At 31.8% G+C, this 18,652-nt stretch overlaps 3 protein-coding genes across 3 annotated transcripts; 1 reads left to right on the top strand and 2 right to left on the bottom strand.

Moving 5' to 3' along the window:
• Nucleotides 1-3,621: 3,621 nt before the first annotated feature.
• Nucleotides 3,622-7,746, bottom strand: LOC148620495 (uncharacterized). Its single transcript, XM_088581405.1, has 4 exons — nt 7,583-7,746; nt 6,931-7,069; nt 5,684-5,856; nt 3,622-4,839 (listed from the first exon to the last, which is right to left on the bottom strand). The coding sequence occupies exons 1-4, from the start codon at nt 7,620-7,622 to the stop codon at nt 4,700-4,702; spliced, it is 492 nt and encodes a 163-aa protein (XP_088437531.1). The 5' UTR covers nt 7,623-7,746; the 3' UTR covers nt 3,622-4,699.
• A 1,257-nt stretch (nt 7,747-9,003) lies between these two features.
• Nucleotides 9,004-11,675, bottom strand: LOC148620494 (uncharacterized). Its single transcript, XM_088581406.1, has 4 exons — nt 11,540-11,675; nt 10,699-10,843; nt 10,015-10,187; nt 9,004-9,304 (listed from the first exon to the last, which is right to left on the bottom strand). The coding sequence occupies exons 1-4, from the start codon at nt 11,577-11,579 to the stop codon at nt 9,252-9,254; spliced, it is 411 nt and encodes a 136-aa protein (XP_088437532.1). The 5' UTR covers nt 11,580-11,675; the 3' UTR covers nt 9,004-9,251.
• Nucleotides 11,676-13,737: 2,062 nt separating this feature from the next.
• LOC148620493 (caspase-3-like) lies at nt 13,738-18,028 on the top strand (the record flags this gene model as incomplete). The annotated part of the gene is made up of 6 exons (XM_088577110.1): nt 13,738-13,772; nt 15,063-15,253; nt 15,606-15,759; nt 15,978-16,015; nt 17,134-17,369; nt 17,933-18,028. Coding segments are annotated over 6 exons (750 nt in total), but the record flags the coding sequence as incomplete, so codon positions are not given.
• Nucleotides 18,029-18,652: the final 624 nt, after the last annotated feature.

The following is an 18,652-nucleotide window of genomic DNA, read 5'->3' as shown; positions in this document are numbered from 1 at the left end:
AGTATTTCCAAATAACAAAGTGAATATTAATCTTTACAAAAATTAAACGTTCTGTATAGTAAACATGTGTTAGCAATCTATCATGAATACTATACAGAAGACGATTTAGATTCTTATCAAATATTTACATTATCAAATTAAATCTAATATTTCTAAATTCTTCAGCATTTAAGCTGTTCTTTTTATTTAAATCATATACTTCATTTTAATAAATATATTAAAACTAATATCCCCATTCAATTTTCCTATACTTCCATACACCATCCTAATCATCGATCCCCATTCCCCATCCCCATTCGAATATGCACCAAGAACTACATATTTGTATTCATGTGTACCGTCTTTTTTAAGTCATCGATGTATGGTATTTTTGAGTCGGAATTTATACTGAGTATGGGGAATCGAGGTATAAAGAGTTGAAAAATCTTACGTTTTTAAGCTATTGTATTCTAATAATTACATTGAATTGAGAGTTTCCAGAAGATCTTCCGAATTTGCAGGATCCACATTGAATTAATACCACTACTGGAGTTACAAGTGGCGTGATAGGACTTGAGACCCTCTTCTACAGCTGTTAGTATAGAAGTTAATAGTTTTAAAAGGTGTTTGGTGGTACAGTGTTCAAATGCACCTATGTAGCGTAGTTTGCATGAATCAATGAAAAGCATAATCATTCAATCAAATCTGACGGTTTTTAAAAGATAATTCACATAAAAAATTAAATAGTTTGTATGTTTTTCAGTGTCATTCATGCATTTATCTAACTTAATTTTGAATTCTGTTATAAATTCTATATAATTCAATTTTTTACAGAAGGGTAACATAAAGAGCCACACGTTAATTTTTGTTTACTATATCGTTTTAAATAAAACATCAAAAATTAAAATATGTGGTCTTTTCAAACATGTTTCTCATATTTTGCACGATTTTTAGCTGAAGAGCAAACTTAACATTTCTCGGTTAAATTGCTGGACTTAACACCTTTTATTTCAGTTCATCTCTTTGGACGATACTAGTAACCCATAGGTAAAGCAGGTTTGTTAATTCATCCGAAATAATTATGGATCCTAAAACGATATCTGATATTTCTTTTCAAATTCATTGTTACATTCGATTGAAGTAATTTCTGTTCTTATCGACTTACGTAAAGTCTCAAAATTATGTCTACTAGATTAAGCCCTAATGAAATGAACTGCATTGCAATTATATACTTAATATGCATATGGTTGGGAGAAATATTCGTGTTTTATATATTTATTGATTTGACTTTTATGAAAATGAATTGTCAACCTGCAAATGTTTCAATACTGTTTCAATGAATTAATGGATTAATAAGTTTGGACTTTTTTGCAAACTACATGTATTGATGTTAGTTGTAACTTTCTGGACGGTACGACTATTACTATAAACAACCCCTATCTCTATCCTTGAACAGTATGTGACGGGGTCATACATTTATATTTACTCGGCAGAATATGATGAATTATGCAGTACTACTCTCAAGAATATATAGTCACTTTACAGACAAATTTGGTATATATGGGATTATTGAGCACTGATTTTTTTATTATTATTTTATTCAGTAATCTGACAGTACACTTATTGATTTAGGTACTTATAATTGATGCTTTAACTTTTAAAGGGAACACAGATTCGAATTATACTTAACCTCAAAGTTCAGACCAAAGTAATGATCATGGAAAAAGATAATATGTACACTATTCATCCTTGTATAATCTATTTTGAACACACTAGCAAATTAAAACAACTTTGAGTTCGAGTTGCTCATTTACTTTTGTTAATTTGTATGCATCATTTGGGTATTTCTTTGTTCTTTGTCTGGTCTTTCTTCCTGGATTACATTCTATTGATTTCCGCTAGAATCTTAGTTCACCTGATTGCGCTTTAAATTACTAGCATAACGAATTTTGAGTGTTGTTTAATCACAACAGTTCTCTATATGTCACAAAAACACATATTTCATTATTTTAATCCGGTTTACATGTAACTTACTCATTCAATACCCATTGTATTCAACCATATCTTGTGGACTGGAAGTGATTTCGTAAATGATTTAATTAATTTTCTACATTTGTTGCACTGCTCGATTCAGCAGACTATATCATTTTATAGCCCATCATCAGCTCTAATATCCGATCTTTTACATGTAGACAATATGAAGAGAGCACGATCATGACTTTTTTATAAGAATACATGAGCACTCACAACCGATTTATTTATTTAGACAAACCCCTCCCCAGCAAAAGACACCCAGGTCCATCCACTACCGCTAGACACAATATATCAAAATAAAGCTTCAAAAATAGGGGGCACCATTATAGGCTACTCCTATAAACAAAGGAACAAATTTCAAATAATGATGAAAAATTTTATGTGCAATGCTTGTATTTAATATAAAGGGTAATAACAAAATTACATGACTGATAAGATCTTGGCAGCAGTAAAAAAATAGTTTAAAAGGAAAGTTATAATATGTCTTTGTGTTGGTATATTACTTTTTACTTAAATTTTGAAGAAATTCATCGTCCTGGTTCCGTAAATGTATTAGTTTTGTTGGCGGAACCTTTTTGAGCTTACTATACGGTTTTGAATACCATTTTGGTGATCTGTAACAAAACATTTACTATATGGTTTTAGGTAATACGCTGGTGAATTTGTTTATTTCACCATGTCCCTTCATTTTTCTATCGTCCTTTTTCCACGGAGGAAATATTGTCCAATTATGGACATGTAGTTCGCTACATCCATGTTATTTGAAATAGTGCATAGATATGCTTTTATTCATTTTGTTTTTTGTTTTTTTTTTTGTCTTTGTGTTTAAGCCTTACTATATAAACGAACAGTATCTTGTAGAATACGAAAAAGGTACATACTTTCTTTACTTCACAATGCTATGTGGTGAGAAACATTAAACCTATTCATCCTAATACCTCTAATGAACTTTGACCTGAGTCAGACGAAAATGAAGTACTGGACAGACACTAAATGCCAACCGATACTTGGGTGTCGTGCGATAATACCATCTCCATTTATTACTCAGAATGAAGTGTACTAGAGGCATTAATATCTTTGGAATGTTAAAAAGAAGATGCATAATACAAAATATTTACTCAAGGGAACTATTTTAGATGCAAACCAAGTGCCTTGTTTTAAGGATTTTTTTCTTTGATTTTCCGTAATACATTTAGGCATAACCTCGGGGTTTGTGCATTGGCGGGGAAAAATACACTTAGTTCAACGATATTTCAAGTGGAGTATCTGAGGCGTATTTCCGTTGATTTGAGTGGTCCCAAGTATTAGCCATTAATGGCGATGAAAAAAAATGTATAGAACCCAATGAAAGAGTAATCAAAGGAACCAAGATGCTAATATAAATCAAAAGAATGTTTTCCATTGACAAAGACCAGACTGGAAAAACAGACACATACAACAAAGAACATAAAATATCCAAAATAATACGTAAAATTAAATAATGAGCAACTCGGGCTCCACTAAAAACTGTCTTTGTATTTTCTAAGTCTGGGCTAGACAAATGAGGGATCAATGATTGGATGTCTGTGGCCATTTCAGAATAGCTCTTTAGAGTCAAGAACACTTGCAACAAATGCAATACAGTATATTTCTAAGCAAACTTGATTTAACAAGAGTGTGAAAACTGAAAATCAAAGTAAAATATATACATTCATTAATTGTATATCCTTAGGTAAATACACAAAAGGCGGACTAAATCAATATAAAAGTATGATTATTAACGGTGCTAACAAAAAAACTTACATGATTACATGCCAATTTCTATCGTAGGCTTTCTTGATTAAGAATATGTATAGAGGATGTGATCATGGCCCGGTGAAATGAGAGTTTCAAATTGAGATTTACATTAAAGTCTTCCTCAACACAAATTTGAACCAGTCAAATGGCTTGAAATCAAGAAGGTCTCAATTTAAGAAATCCAATTGTCATGCAAGAATTATGTACATTGACAGTGTTTTATCAAAAGAGTTCTATTCAGCCATCGTTGAGAAATAGATGATATTATCACTGAGAATTGTTGATAGGAAACAATAAGTAACCTGGAACTAATCATTTCTGTAGAAAGTTGATTAGTAAATGTCTTAATTAAAAAATATATACATGATTTTTCTTCTGCTATCTTTTGATGTATGTAACTGCAATAACGTACATCAGTTTAATACCCATAAGCCTTGGTTGAATTACAATATTGTTATGCATTCTTTATGATATATAAAACAAAATTTATGTGATACTTGCCATAACTACAACAGTTTTAGGCTAATAACAGCAAAAACGTTTTTCCTTACAACATAGTACTTGTATTTGGTAAGGTTCTCATCGTATTTATTATGGGATGATTGGGAATGGGGTGACCGGGAATGAAAAATATGATGCATATAATTATAAGTTCCAGTTGAAATGTTAAATAATATAGAAATTGTATATTCAATTCAATAAAACATTTGAAAAAAGGAAAGGTAATTTTGACCCTATAGGGAGGGGAGATTTTTTTCTGTGAGATAGGGATGATGAATGGTGGTGTAAATGGGACGTTCATGCCATTGGTGAGCTGTAATTAACTACTCGATTCAATTATAGACAGTTATTCGTTGGAATAAACATTGTTACACACTGGTATGTTCATACAACGTTTCCTATCTCGTTGTTAATATGTCTTAAGCTGCGGAAGATATGCCTGTCCTGTTACTTGGTTATAAACTGGTGGTTGTGCCGCAGTTCCTTGGCTGAAGCCACTATTTGCGTATGCATGGCCATACTGTCCATGTTGTGCAAGTCCTTGAGCAACTATAGAAAACAATCCATACTTATAAATGCAAAACAACTCAAGTTACATGAGTTCCAACATTTGTTATATTCCTAAAGTTCTTTTTCGAGAATGTTACAAACGGGGCACAATACATCGAAACAGCAACCTTGACTTGCCATGATGCAGTCAGCTTAAGGAGGTAGACCTAGGGTAAGGGACGTAACATGAAATCAGTGATATGTTTGTATTATATTCAATTTCACCAAATCATCTCAAACTTTCGTTTGAAACAGAATAAAATGAATCCAAATTAATTAGATGCGTATATAAGATTGATGTAAAATGCTGACTACAAACGTTCCAATATTCTTAAGAGTTGTGTCCCTTAACCTAGGTCTACCACCTTAAGTCAAATAAATGTTTGTCTATCTTAGGTATTTTTATCTTTCGTTTTTACCTAGGTAGAGTGTATATGTAACATAAATTTTTATTCACTTTTTGTATTTATTTGTGCTCTCAAATACTGTTTTTCTCCATATAGTGAAAAAGCACCAAGAAAACAAAAACATCTTTATATTTACAATACATTTTTATATCTAACTTATGATAAAATGTTGAAAAGAGAAGTTTCAAATCATTGATAACTGATAAATGATCACTCTTACCTTAACCAGTATATTGGTCAAAATCAGTATTTGAATTTAGATTTGGTGACCATTGGATCTTCATAACACAACACGTATAGTAAATACCATAAATTATAATTTAACCGTTCATTCAATGAATCAAAATTCTGTTTTTGTTTTTACTTATTTTGTACTGAAACTAAAGAAAATAAGACGCCTGAATCAAATATAGGGAAAGCCGTTTTATCAGACTTACTTGCCGACTGAGTTTGAGTGACAAATGCAACAGACGGCTGGTTCGACGTAATGACTTGTCCAGCACTGGCTTGTCGACGTCGAGAGGCACATACACAACAGACAATAACAGACACGACAATAGCAATGAGAGATATAACTCCAATTACAATACCTACAATTGCTCCAATAGATCTGTTAAAAACGAAACAAATGTCAGAATAAGTCTTGATTAGCAATATTTGTGTCACTACTACTATTCAACGCAGATTTTATCAATTACCTTAAAATATGTATCTGGATTAAAAACAGAACATGCATCTTTATGATCAATTAGAAGTTGATGAAAAAGGATTTCACTTATGGATTGTTTTTTTTTCGTACATTAAGTTCACAAAAATTTGATTGGTTTGACAGTTGTGCTTCTTATTCGTCGAGAGTCTTATCTTTTAACAATCATGAAGGTACTACAAACACTGTAAAGACAGTCTCATATCTTGACATACACTTAGAGATCGATGGCATAGGAAAACTCATAACAAAACTGTCAGACAAACGCAATGTCTTCCTATTTTCTTTCATCTGTGACATCCTCCCTTTAGTACCTCCTCATAGAGTTTTCATATAACTATAACTCAAACATCGTGCCTGAGCTTGCCGCAACTACACGGACTTCTTGTATCTTGCTTGATCTCTGACAGTTAAGCTTCTGAAACAGTTCATCGTGAACTCATATATTGTTACGGCGTATCCATCTGCACCATGAGAGCCGATTTGTTTACCCTGTCATAGTTTTCCTTTTCTCGTTTGTCTACCCCGGGGTTGACATTTTATTAGCGGGGGTGTTTTTTTTTTCGCCATGTTCTTTGTTGCGTATGTCCGTTTTCCCTGTCTGCTTTTTTATTCTTGAATTATATTCTTTCAGCTCGAGTCTTTGTTTCCTCGATCACTTTTTGACCACCTATGTTTCTATTCTCTTTTTTTGAATTGGTAGAATAAAAATAAAAGGTTTATAATTCGGTGCTTTCAAATCATCTGACAAATTTCACAATGTTAAGATAAATGTTGCTTGGATATAAATACCTCCCTCTCCTTTTGTACTTGCATTTCATTTATGAATACTAAAATGCTAATGAGTCTTATGTACGTTACTGCTCTAATGTGTTTATCTTGTTTTGATAATAAGTGAGTGCTCTCGATAAAATGTTTCTCATTGCAAGGAATCTCGTTTCGACTGTTTTCGGTTATTTTTTACTACACAATACTTACAATACTCCTTCATATATGTAAATGTCACTGTAACAGCAAGGATCACTGTATGTGTCATAACAACACCCACCAGAGCAGTATGTATAGTAAGCGGTACCAAGAGTGTAATGTGTCTTGCACCTGTATGCATAGGTTTTACCTGTAATTGAATAATTCAGAACACTTTTAGGGCATAATTTAATCCATAAAAACTCTCATAAGTTTCTGTAAAAAGTATGTAAACATTAATTATGTTATAAGTTTGTTACCAAAGAAATTTTAGCTGATTTTAAGTGATGTGGGTATTTTAGAAAACAATTGGTAACAGTCGCTATTCGAAATCTGAAATCCTCTCTAAAACCTGTAATTATGTCATGTTGAACCTTGTGGTAAGTTTTGCGTTCTTTGATAAGTCTAACTGGTAGGTACGTTATGAAAATGAAAGTAAGAAACATCAACCTTGCGAAAAAAAAAATAATTCACTAACTAATGTCATAATAGTCAGTTTAAAATCTTTATCTGCTTTTATGCAAAAGTTAATGGCCTTACATCCCATCCAAGGGGAGGGCTGGAAACGGTTTTGACAAAATATGTGATTCATGATTTGTTTTAATGGTACACATGTAATTTTAAAAGAGTGTCTTACATTTATATATTTTAAAGTATACTCTACCTGCTAAAGCAGCTATTATGATTGATATAAAGCTGATCATCTCAAAGAAGCCTAAACAGGAAGTGAACTTTCAGAAAACAACAAAATATATATGTGTATTTTGTCAAACTCGGCGAATTTGTCTGTTGATAATACGTTCTGATCAGTAAATTGTGTTATCAGTTGTGGTGTTTACACAACGAATGTTTATTTATACCCGACAAAATTGATTAAGCTTAATGGTAGGGGTCGCTTTATCATTTTAAGTTGATTTTATATTTTATTTTATATGAATTCGGCAAATTGTCTGATGGATCGTTTTATCTAATTGTTGGACGCTTTAGTATGTTTTGCCGATATTTGCATGAATAAAGCAGTGCATATGATAGGAAATCTTACAAATAATTGTTTATCTACCCCGAACTTGACTTTTTATGAGCAATTCGGCGAGTGTTTCTAAAAAGCGGAGAACGCTTACCCAACTGGTGCACCTGATCCATGCTCCCAGTTTTAGTGGATTACGATTTGCTCATTTGCTTTTGTTACTTTGTATGTATGATTTTAGTTACTTCATGTTCTTTGTTGTGTATGTCTGTTTTCCATGTCTGGTCTTTGTCCCGGGCTTACTTTCTTTTGAATACCGGTATAACTTTGGTTCCATTGATTATTCTAATAAAAAAGACTTATGTATTGTATGCTTAATTCAGTTTCATCACATATGTGATCTTAAAAGATCGATGATTAATCATTCGCATTTGATTTGTGTACTTCACTCACAAAAAAATATGTTAAACACCATAAAATGATAAAAGTAAACAAACCTCCCTGTTTGGTTTCTTTAACAATATTGCATTGAACAATTTCAGTTGAATTAATGAAACTGAAAATGGTGGATATATGTTGCGGTTAACACATCTACAAGTAAATGTCGCGAGCGGAATGTCATCAGTTTGCTATATGCGTATGTGTTTCGAAACACGAATGACTCAAAAAAGTTTGGGCGGAAATAACTTTATCCGGAAATGATGTTTGGAATAAGGAAGTGATTATTTGAACTTTTAACACAGGCACACAGTTTCTGCTTTAGGAATTCTTGCACTTTCCCGCTGCGCGGGACATCATTGATAGATACAAACATGGCGGTACATTATCAACACAGTTGAATAATATGTATGTGCATATAGCTCCGTCAATAATAGGCAAAGTTTAAAACCATATTATTCTAACGGTAAACTAATTCACAGGTGTTTACAAGAATGAAGACTTGTAAAAGACTCTTTTGTGTTATTTTGATATAACCATTGTTCTTAGGAAATCAAAATTATGTATAATGCAGTGTACAATTCTAAAAAAGGGAGATAACTCTGTAAATGACAATAGAATACAATAAAAACTGTTGAATTTTCAATGTGGATTATTTACCATGAGCAAGCAGATTGGACTAAATGATAATATTATATTTCATCATATAGACCTATAGAACAACATAATAACAAAAATATTAATGTGTAGCCTTTTTGGGGTGTAGCATATTTTACATATATAATTTGCATGATTCTTACAAAGACTGCTACTTAAACTGTCATTTTCTTTAGTATACGTCAATTTACACAGTATTGTAAAACGTTTAAACAGACATTTTATTTATTGCTTTTTCTGGTCCTGTAGGAAAACGACTGACCAATGTGTTTTAAGAATCAAATCCACCATTGCTTTGTCCATAATTCATTTTTTCACAATTTCCTACAATGATAAGATAACTTGAATCATTAGTCAATATAGTAGTATTTTTGAAGGAGTCTTAATGACAAACTATGAAATTGAGTTTTTACATTTAACAATTATGATTTAGATGAAAACAATGACATTATATGCGATATAAAATTGAAGAAAACACAAACAAAAAACAAAAAAAAGAAAAAAAAATCAATAAAAAATTTAAGCACTGCTCGCTTAAGGTAACCACAATAACAACATTCTTTGTTACTTTTTCTAGATATACTATTATATTTTGCTTGTTTTCAGTATGTCTAGGCTAAATTTACTGCCTGGGGTTTGAATGGTTTGAAGGTTATCTTGCCTCTGCCACTTTTGTAACTCATACTTTATATCGTACTTGACTATGAAGGTACTTCCAAAGTAAATAGTGTTTAAACCAAACTTTCCATCATGACAATAATTGACCGTAGTACTAAGTTTATAGTTGCAGAATAAAAAATACAAAAAAGGTGGGAACAGCTTAACAACTATACTCCCTCCGCTACAAAAGTAGGTGTATAAAATGAGTAAGTGAACTATTATTTTATATTTCAATATGCAAAATACACATTTACCATTGCAGTATATATATCTTAGCACTTATTATGAGAGAATTTTTTCGGTTTCCAAAATACACATCGTCATAATCATTTGTATTTGAAGGTTTCAATGCCTATAATTCTACCCTATTGTACCTGTAACACCCGTAGTTGTCACCATAGATGACATTGGTTGTAAAGGTGTGAATATTTTCTCCTTGGAACTGTGTGCCCGATTATCACCACATACACAGAAAACGATGACGGAAATGACGATCAACATAAGAACTATCACACTTATAACGATCCCAAAAACAGCACCCAGAGATCTAAAAATTAAAGGCTGCATTTAAGGTGTGACCTCTTTAAATGTCTAAAGCTGGCCTAGGATTTAGTTGTTAAGTCTCATACGTCAGTTCAAAAGTCATCTATCTTGACAGTTCTAGCAGAACCGATGAAAGTAAAGGAGACAAATATGATGTGATCGAATTTGGAACACGGTGACAATTAATGTCTGACTGTGTTCGCTTTTAAAATGATTTTTGTTGTAAAATCGAGAAAAAAAGTACCAAATTGATTTGTTACTTCCATTTGTCTAAGCTGGGGACAAAAACAGCTCCTCTGGGTATCTCCCTTTTACTGATGAGGAGGGTTCAAATTTATGTATTTTTTTCTGATTTAAAGGTTATCCTGCTTTATATAATATTGTTATAGACTGATTTGCATTGCTTTTGAATTAGGCAATATACCTGATAAATAAATGGAAGATAATACTACGAAGGTCTTAAATATTTACATTATCTAAAGTATCTCAGCACAGTATACATTTCCACAACTTACAATGAGCTGTGGAACTCGTGTATGTCATAATAGTAACAACATGGGTCATACGAATGATAGTGACAGCATCCTTGGGAACAGTACTTGTAGAAATAGCCATGGATGTTTTCATGTGAAGATTTGCATAATGCCGCTGACGCAAGCCCTGGAATATACAACAATTGTAGTGACAAAACCGAGCAAATAATTGAGGACAAACTATCTTAGGGATACTTAATACGAATTTAATTTTTGACCTTAAAAGCACTGAGAGCCCGAATTAAATCTGACGGGAAGTTAACTTGTTATACGATGTGCTGATCTAAACTACATGTAGTTTCATATCTTTAACAAAAACACATTTTTATCTCATTATGGCTCACGTCTCACAAAAATGTAAATTTATGACGTAAAATTAATCCTAGTTGATGTAAAATTGTAAAAGGCGAAATTACTTACTATGAAAGTATTTTAATTCTTGGATACCAATTTTCGTGGTTTAGGGAAGAAACACTAGTTCGTGGATTCTTTAATTCGTGGTTTTAAAATTTTCAGTATAAACATCAGTGGGATTCTCCCTTGTGATGAGAACTAACTTTCGTGGTTTGACCTACCCACGACAAGCAATAAAATCACGGAAATTGGTACCCCATGAACAATAGTACTTTCACAGCATAACAAAATATCAATAAACTCAACTTTGTCTTATTGGAAATGTTCAACCATTGAACATTAAAAATAATATATATATATATATAGTAAAGTTTATTTTTCTTTTACATGTAACAATGGAAAAAGTTCTCTAATGACGATTATCATAGAAGCATTTTATTTTTTTTATATCAAAAAAGGTATACATTACCTGCTACAGAAACTAGAAAAAGGATTATAATCTCAATCATTTCACAACAATCAAAACTTACTCGGAGGGGCAACTTCCTAATATTGTGTTTATTGTTAGTCAGTACGGTAGTTATCAATTTAAGATAATAATATGATTGTGTTTGAAACAGTCACAATAAAATTACAACTGTAACAGATTTCAGACAATTACACAGCGCATCTATTTAAAACGTAAGATAAAATTCATCCCTGCATACAGCATCTGTGCATATTTCAAAATGATAAAACATACGAGACAATACGAGACAATACGAGGTTTTGATCAGCCATTTAATGGTACATTTAAATATCGGTAATAACAAAACATTTTTAAAGATAATATTTTAATCATGAAATAATGACCATTAGGACAATAATTCAACATGTGTCAATACGATTGATATCGGTAGATTTTGAGATATATTCCTTGTCCTTCGGAAGGGTAATACATTCTAAACTAGTTTAAGTATAAAGATTTTGGTCGATGTTTCAACTACCTCAATAATAAATTAATTTACAAAAGAATGCATCTATACACCGTAGAATAGCAACTAAAAAATGTTAAAAGGGTAATTGCCTTTGACTTTGTGACGTTTCAATGGAGTGAAGAATATTGCATGAAGATACGATACATTTTGTTACTGCTTAGAAGTTCAGCTTGTGTACATGTATCTAGTCAGGCAAATAATTTTTTGGTGTACCGTTTCAACAAGGTTTAGAATAAAGCTAGTGTGTCTGGTGTAACAATGGAGACATAGGTATACTCTTTATGTATATAGCTATTGTATCGAGTCTGATATAATATACTTTTAGTAAATTTTTTGGTAGAAAGCTAGTGTATATGATGTGACATACGATACATCTGGAAAACTGTTTTCACATTTAGCTGATTTATCTAGTGTGACATAGGGGACTTTTTGTAAACTGTATAGATATAAATCTAGTGTATATGGTGTGACATTTGGTAAACTGTTTAATTGTACAGCTACTTTATTTAATGTGACATTTGATATGTTTGGTAAACTGTTAAGATATAAATCTAGTGTATGTGGTGTTACATAGGAGACATTTGGTAAACTGTTTACAAATAAAGCTAGTGCATTAGTGATGTAGGGGACATTTGGAAAACTGCATAAATATTAAGCTAATGTATCTGGTGTGGCATAAGAGACTTATGTAAACATTTCAAAATGCATAGCTATTTTATCTAGTTTGACATAGGAGTTTTTTTGTAAACTGTATAGATATAAATCTAGTGTATATGGTGTGACACAGGAGAAATTTGGTAAACTTTTTGATTAAATAGCTAGTTTATCTAGTGTGACATTGGATACATTTGGTAAACTGTTTACATATAAAGCTAGTGTATCTGTTATGACATAGGTGATATTTGGAAAACTTTTTAGAAATAAAGTTAGTGTGTCTAGTGTGATTTTGTTGGCTTTTCAATTACAATGAAATTATGTTTTATCAATATAAACCAGCGTTAAAATTCAATGACCTATTTCTGAAACTATATAAAAAAAACATGTTTCTGGTTTCTTAATATTCAATACAGAAAATCTGTGTATTTGTGTGAAGTTGTACAATAAGGTTCTATATTTTAAAAGAATGAAGTGGCAGTGTGTTTTGTTTTGTTTTGTTTTGTTTTATTTTTGTTTTGTTTTGTTTTTTGTTTTTGTTTCTTGTTTTTTTGCTTTTTGTTTTTTTGTTTTTGTTTTGTTTTTTGTTTTTTGTTTTTGTTTTTTTTTTAATTTGCACCAAACAGGGCTAAAGCAAACATACAAAGCATTTGCAGTTTATATAAATTTCTATATTTTTACCAATTTTAAAGGAGTTTAACTTAAAGTCTATTAATTATTTTTGTTCTGTGTATTGCTAAATTGCCCTATTATGTTGTTGGTTTTTTTTTTATTTTAGGCTCTGTTTTATTATTTGCCACGGACAATATTCAACAATTTATATGCAATTACTGAATATACGTAATATTCTAGAGGATTAAAATTATCGATACAAAAATATTGATAGTTATATTGTATTTTGAAAGATATAAGGTACAGGAATTACTATTAGACAATTGCAATGCCTATTTCGCTATTTTTTCTATACATCTATGATTACAAAATGTTGCTTTTGAAAATACCATGACGTTAAGAGTAGTGCTTGTATTTCAGGTGAACCACAACTATTTGGAAGTCATCACACAGACCAACGTATGTATTTACATATTTCATTCTTTTTTTCTTACTCCAACGCGTGAGTTTTACGTCGCCGTTTGATTAATTTGACTACCGACGGTTCTCAATTTGATCAAAAGTGGGATTCAAATTAAATCTCTGAACAAAAATCGAAATCTATTGATTTAAAACTATGAATTTCTGCTTTAAATTTCTGGCAAATATGGAATGAAAGATTTATATATTTGACAAAATCAGAAAAGATTATGTTCCGAAATCACGAACTTAGATATATGTATGTCTTTCCAGTTTTTGTCACTTTTCAAATTCCTGTAAAGTCAAAAGTACTAATGTTGTCCTGTATTGCAATTTGTAGACTCCGCAAAACGTTACGTGTTTAAACGGAAATATAGTAATCAAGAGAACCAACATCCGGACGGAAATAAAAAGCATATATTCAAAAGATAAAGACTATACAGAGAAAGACCAGACAAGGAAAACAGACATACACAACAAAGGACATAAAGTAACTAAAATCATACATACAAAGTAACAAAAGCAAATGAGCAACTCGGACTAAAACTGGGAGCATGGACCAGGTACACCGGTAGGGTAAGCGTCCTCTGCTTTTCTAGAAAACCCGCCGAATTGCTCATAAAAAGTCAAGTTCGGGGTAGACAAACGAGGAAAGGAAAACTATGACCCGTTGAATAAATCAGTTTTCATGGTTAAGATGGGTACACCATAACGATCAACGAGTTCACGAATATAGAAAACAACACAGACAATGAAATAAACAAATTATTACATACAAAGAAACAGAAATAAATATGGAAAAAGGTCTGCTTTAAATAATCGGGAGAATGGACTAGGTGTAGAGTAAATGTACTCTGTTTTAAAAAAAAGAAAACACCCTTTACGTTGTTCATGAAATGTCACGTACCGGGTAAATTACCCATCTTTTTTGTACCTACAAATGACATGACATATTTAGTTCATGTTGCAACCCATTATAAGAAACTGGGAACATCAGAGGTATATTTGAAAAAGCACTTCACATTAAAAGACAAAAACTCAGAAAATGAGCACATTATTCAATAAAACCAAAATTTCAACTTTAACAGAGCAATAACTGATATATTTCTTAGAACCCCGTGTTATAATCCATCGTCATTTGTTTTAAAATCGTATCTTCATTTATCATTCTCATGAATTTATTTTCAACAGTAAATTTTTACAGTTAAGAAATTTGAAAGATTCGATAAAAGCAGCTGCGCAACCGTACCATATGAATAATTTAAAGAGAGGAGAATGTATTATTTTCAGTGTGTCTGTTATTGGAAACAACGGAAGGCATGGGTTAGATGTAGATGTACATTACCTTAAAAATGCATTTAGCCATTTGGGTTTTTATCCAAAAGTGGTCAACAATCCGACAAAAGAAGTGGTATACCAAACAATTCACAACTGCAAGTTCATTATGGTATTTGCAACGGGACATGTTCTATTCTTTTATTGTATATGACAGTACTATGTAAATCTTTAAATGACATTGTAGTTGCAATGAAAACTGTAAAGAAAACGTTGCGGAGAGGAAGACGGACACCAGAACCATAATATAATTACGGCTTACAAACGGGAGGAAAAAAACGTTATCAAAGTGTATGATTAGAGGCAATAAATTAGCTAATTAGTCAAAATGAACATTTTCATTCCGTAGACATGATTCTACATTTCCATCATTCTTTACAATTTATTTATCTCAAGCTTCCATTCCTAGTTAAAATTGCCCAATGTTTAGCTTTCTATTTTTGAAATCTATCTTCTGATATGGCAATGATATTGTGTCTTGGTACATTAAATGACCACTCAATGATGATTGTTTTGCCTGTATATTACTGAGCCATAGTAAAGAGGGACATATTCATTCGGCTGATGATCAAAAAGTCTCTTTAGAACTAATTATTGACGTAATTAAAATCTGTCGGTCTCTTGCTGGGAAAACAAAACTATTTTTGTACAGGTAAACCAAAGAGTAAAAAAGTATATGGAGTTTCTTTAGGTAGAAGAAAAGACAATACGTTATACACAATATACAAATGACGGGCATCGTGCAGATCCCATATTTGAAGATTCTTATTATATCGTGTGATCATTGGCATGGGTAAAAAATAATTAATATGTGAGTATTAAACCACACATTGCTGAATGAAAAAACCTTTTTTTAAAATACATTATCAGTTGCGGATTTCTGTTCAAATTTGTGACATTTGACAACCGTAAATATCTACGTTTCATAAACGACTGCCTAATGTCCAAGTCACATGGAACTATAACATGAAATTAAACATAAAGGATGATTTATACATTATGATATAAGTCCTTTTAATTTCTATAGTACATGCATAATAGAACAATTCTTTATTTTTTATCAGAGCATACACATGCAATAAATTTGTAACAAGCATATTTAAAATGTTCTACGAACTCTGAAATCATTTTTCGTACACAATAATCATAAAATTGTAGAAAGTATCCCATTACCCCTAAAATAACTACCTTTATTGTTGAAATACCGATTTGTCCATCGTGTTATAGTTTTCCTTTCCTCTTTTTTTTCTATCCCGTCATGACATTTTTATGAGCAACTCGGTGGGTTTATTTCTAGAATTCCCTACCGGTACATCTTGTCCATACTCCCAGTTTTTAGTTTTATCCGGGCTGCTCATGTAATCTTTTGTTTTTCTTGTTAATTTGTTTTTTGTTTTTTTTTTTGGTTTTTTTTCATGTTTTAAATAGGGTTATGTTTCTACAAGACTGAAGTCATCACTACAGAAGTTTTATGTTCGCCATCATGAACTCGTGGATTGTTACGGTGCAATCAATGAAAACTGATTTGATCAAAGTGTCATAGTTGTCCTTTTCTCTTTCGTCTACCCCGGACTTGACTTTTTATGAGCAACTCGGCGGATGTTTAGCAGAGGACGATTACTCTACCGGTGCACCCGGTCCATGCTCCTAGTTTTTAGTGGAGTCCATGTTGCTTATTTGCTTTTGTTACATGTACTTTGTATGTATTATTTTAGTTACTATATGTTCTTTGTTGTGTATGTCTGCTTTCCATGTCTGGTCTTTATCCCTCGATAACATTCTTTTAATTAACGTTAGAACCTTCGTTCCCTTGATTACTCTTTGGTTATGTGTGTCTATTTTCCCTGTCTAGTCTTTGTACTTGGTTTACATATTTTTGGTTAACATTGATCCCTTGGTTACTTTCTCTTGTAAATGTAAACCAAAAAAAACATAAATATTGTTTTTGATTGCAAATGTTCAAGTTAGTATTGACAATTCGTATTTGAAATACTTTTAATATGGTCATACAATAATCTGCATCGAGTTTATCTATTTCCAAATTATGTTGCGTACAGAAATATCATTGATGGATCTGTTTATATACGGATTTTATGCAAACTAATAGAGGAAGATGGTCTAAAAATAAAGTTTACCGACCTTTTGCAGAAAGTCAACTATTTAGCATCTCGCATTCTAGGGGGAAACTATGAAGATGTTTATCAAGTACCCATACTTACCTCCACGCTTAGAAAACCTCTTGTGTTTTCTGAAAAGAAAAGGGTAAAAAAACCATCTAAATATGCAATAAAATTACCATGTTTAAAATTCAGAATATCACACTAAACAATTTCTTGTGATATGCCCAGGTTTCTACTGTGTAGTTTTATAACGAAGAAAATAAGGGCGAATGAAAACTAATTAAAGAAACGGTTTCAGTTGCATTTGATTGGTCTGGTCATGTATTCGATGCCACTTTTCCTTTCATCTTATCGGTTTATCCATGTATAATGTCACTTTCTTTAATCCAATACCTGTTCATTTTAGATAAAAATCGAAATAAATTCCAAAAAAGTTGTTTCAAATGGTATTATTACTGTCTTTGCCGGCAGATGCATCGTCGTCATCTTTTGCTAACATTAGGATCCGTACCAAAATATTAAGTATAGATCCGAAAATCTTTTGAACTCATACAGCAAGTTTCCATACAAAAACTGGAATTGATTTTGGTGTTGAGATTTAAGGACCATTGCGTTTTTTAATTAAGGACCAAACAGACAAAACACATTTTCATAATGGCCGGGCTACTTAAGTGGAAATAATAATCTATGTGATTACATCACAAGATGCAATACCATACAGCAAAGGATGGGTTGATTTATGTCTTGAACCGTTTAAGAGATAGTGACCAGAAAGTTATACGATTTCTGGACAATAACTAGTGTTAAATTATATGGATTTCTTTAATGGTACCATAATATGATATTCAACAAAAGAAAGGCTGGAATTGACTTTTGAGTTAAGATGTTATGACTTGAACCCTTTAGGAATTATTGTGACAAACCATGCAACATCGTGTTGTTCGGACAATACCTATACAGAAATCAGGTATGCGAAATGCTTGATTTCCTCATTTATAACATATTTGTCCCCTTTGGAGGAGCTTTTTTCAACAATTATGGGCACTAATTGTGCTCCTCTTCTAGCTGGATTGTTTATATTCATACGAGACTGATTTTCTTCAGAATCTGGTAAAGATTATAAATTAGTACATGGGCTGAGATAACCCCCCGTTGCATCCACCTACTCATCAACCAAAATTGTAGCCAAAAAAATTCACTGAAGCATTTTTGTATTTTTTTGCTACTCTTTCTACGAACTTCTTTTTTCAAAACGAAGTTAACTTTCATATGTATATAACATGTAGCCCAATTTCTCAGCTTTACAATGGCACCAAATACCGTTGCAGTAACACATAGAATTTTGGGGGAAAATGAATCAATGGACCCATACCCCGCAGAAAAATTGCTTAAATTGACATATTTTTCAATTTCAAAACCCCTAGA

The sequence above is a fragment of the Perna viridis genome, chromosome 4 (assembly GCF_037379345.1).
Source record: "Perna viridis isolate PV_CMFRI_1.1 ecotype Kerala chromosome 4, ASM3737934v1, whole genome shotgun sequence".
Classification (NCBI taxonomy): Eukaryota; Metazoa; Mollusca; class Bivalvia; order Mytilida; family Mytilidae; genus Perna; species Perna viridis.
Note: the sequence above shows the minus strand (reverse complement) of the source record. Positions and strands in the feature narration are given on the sequence as shown.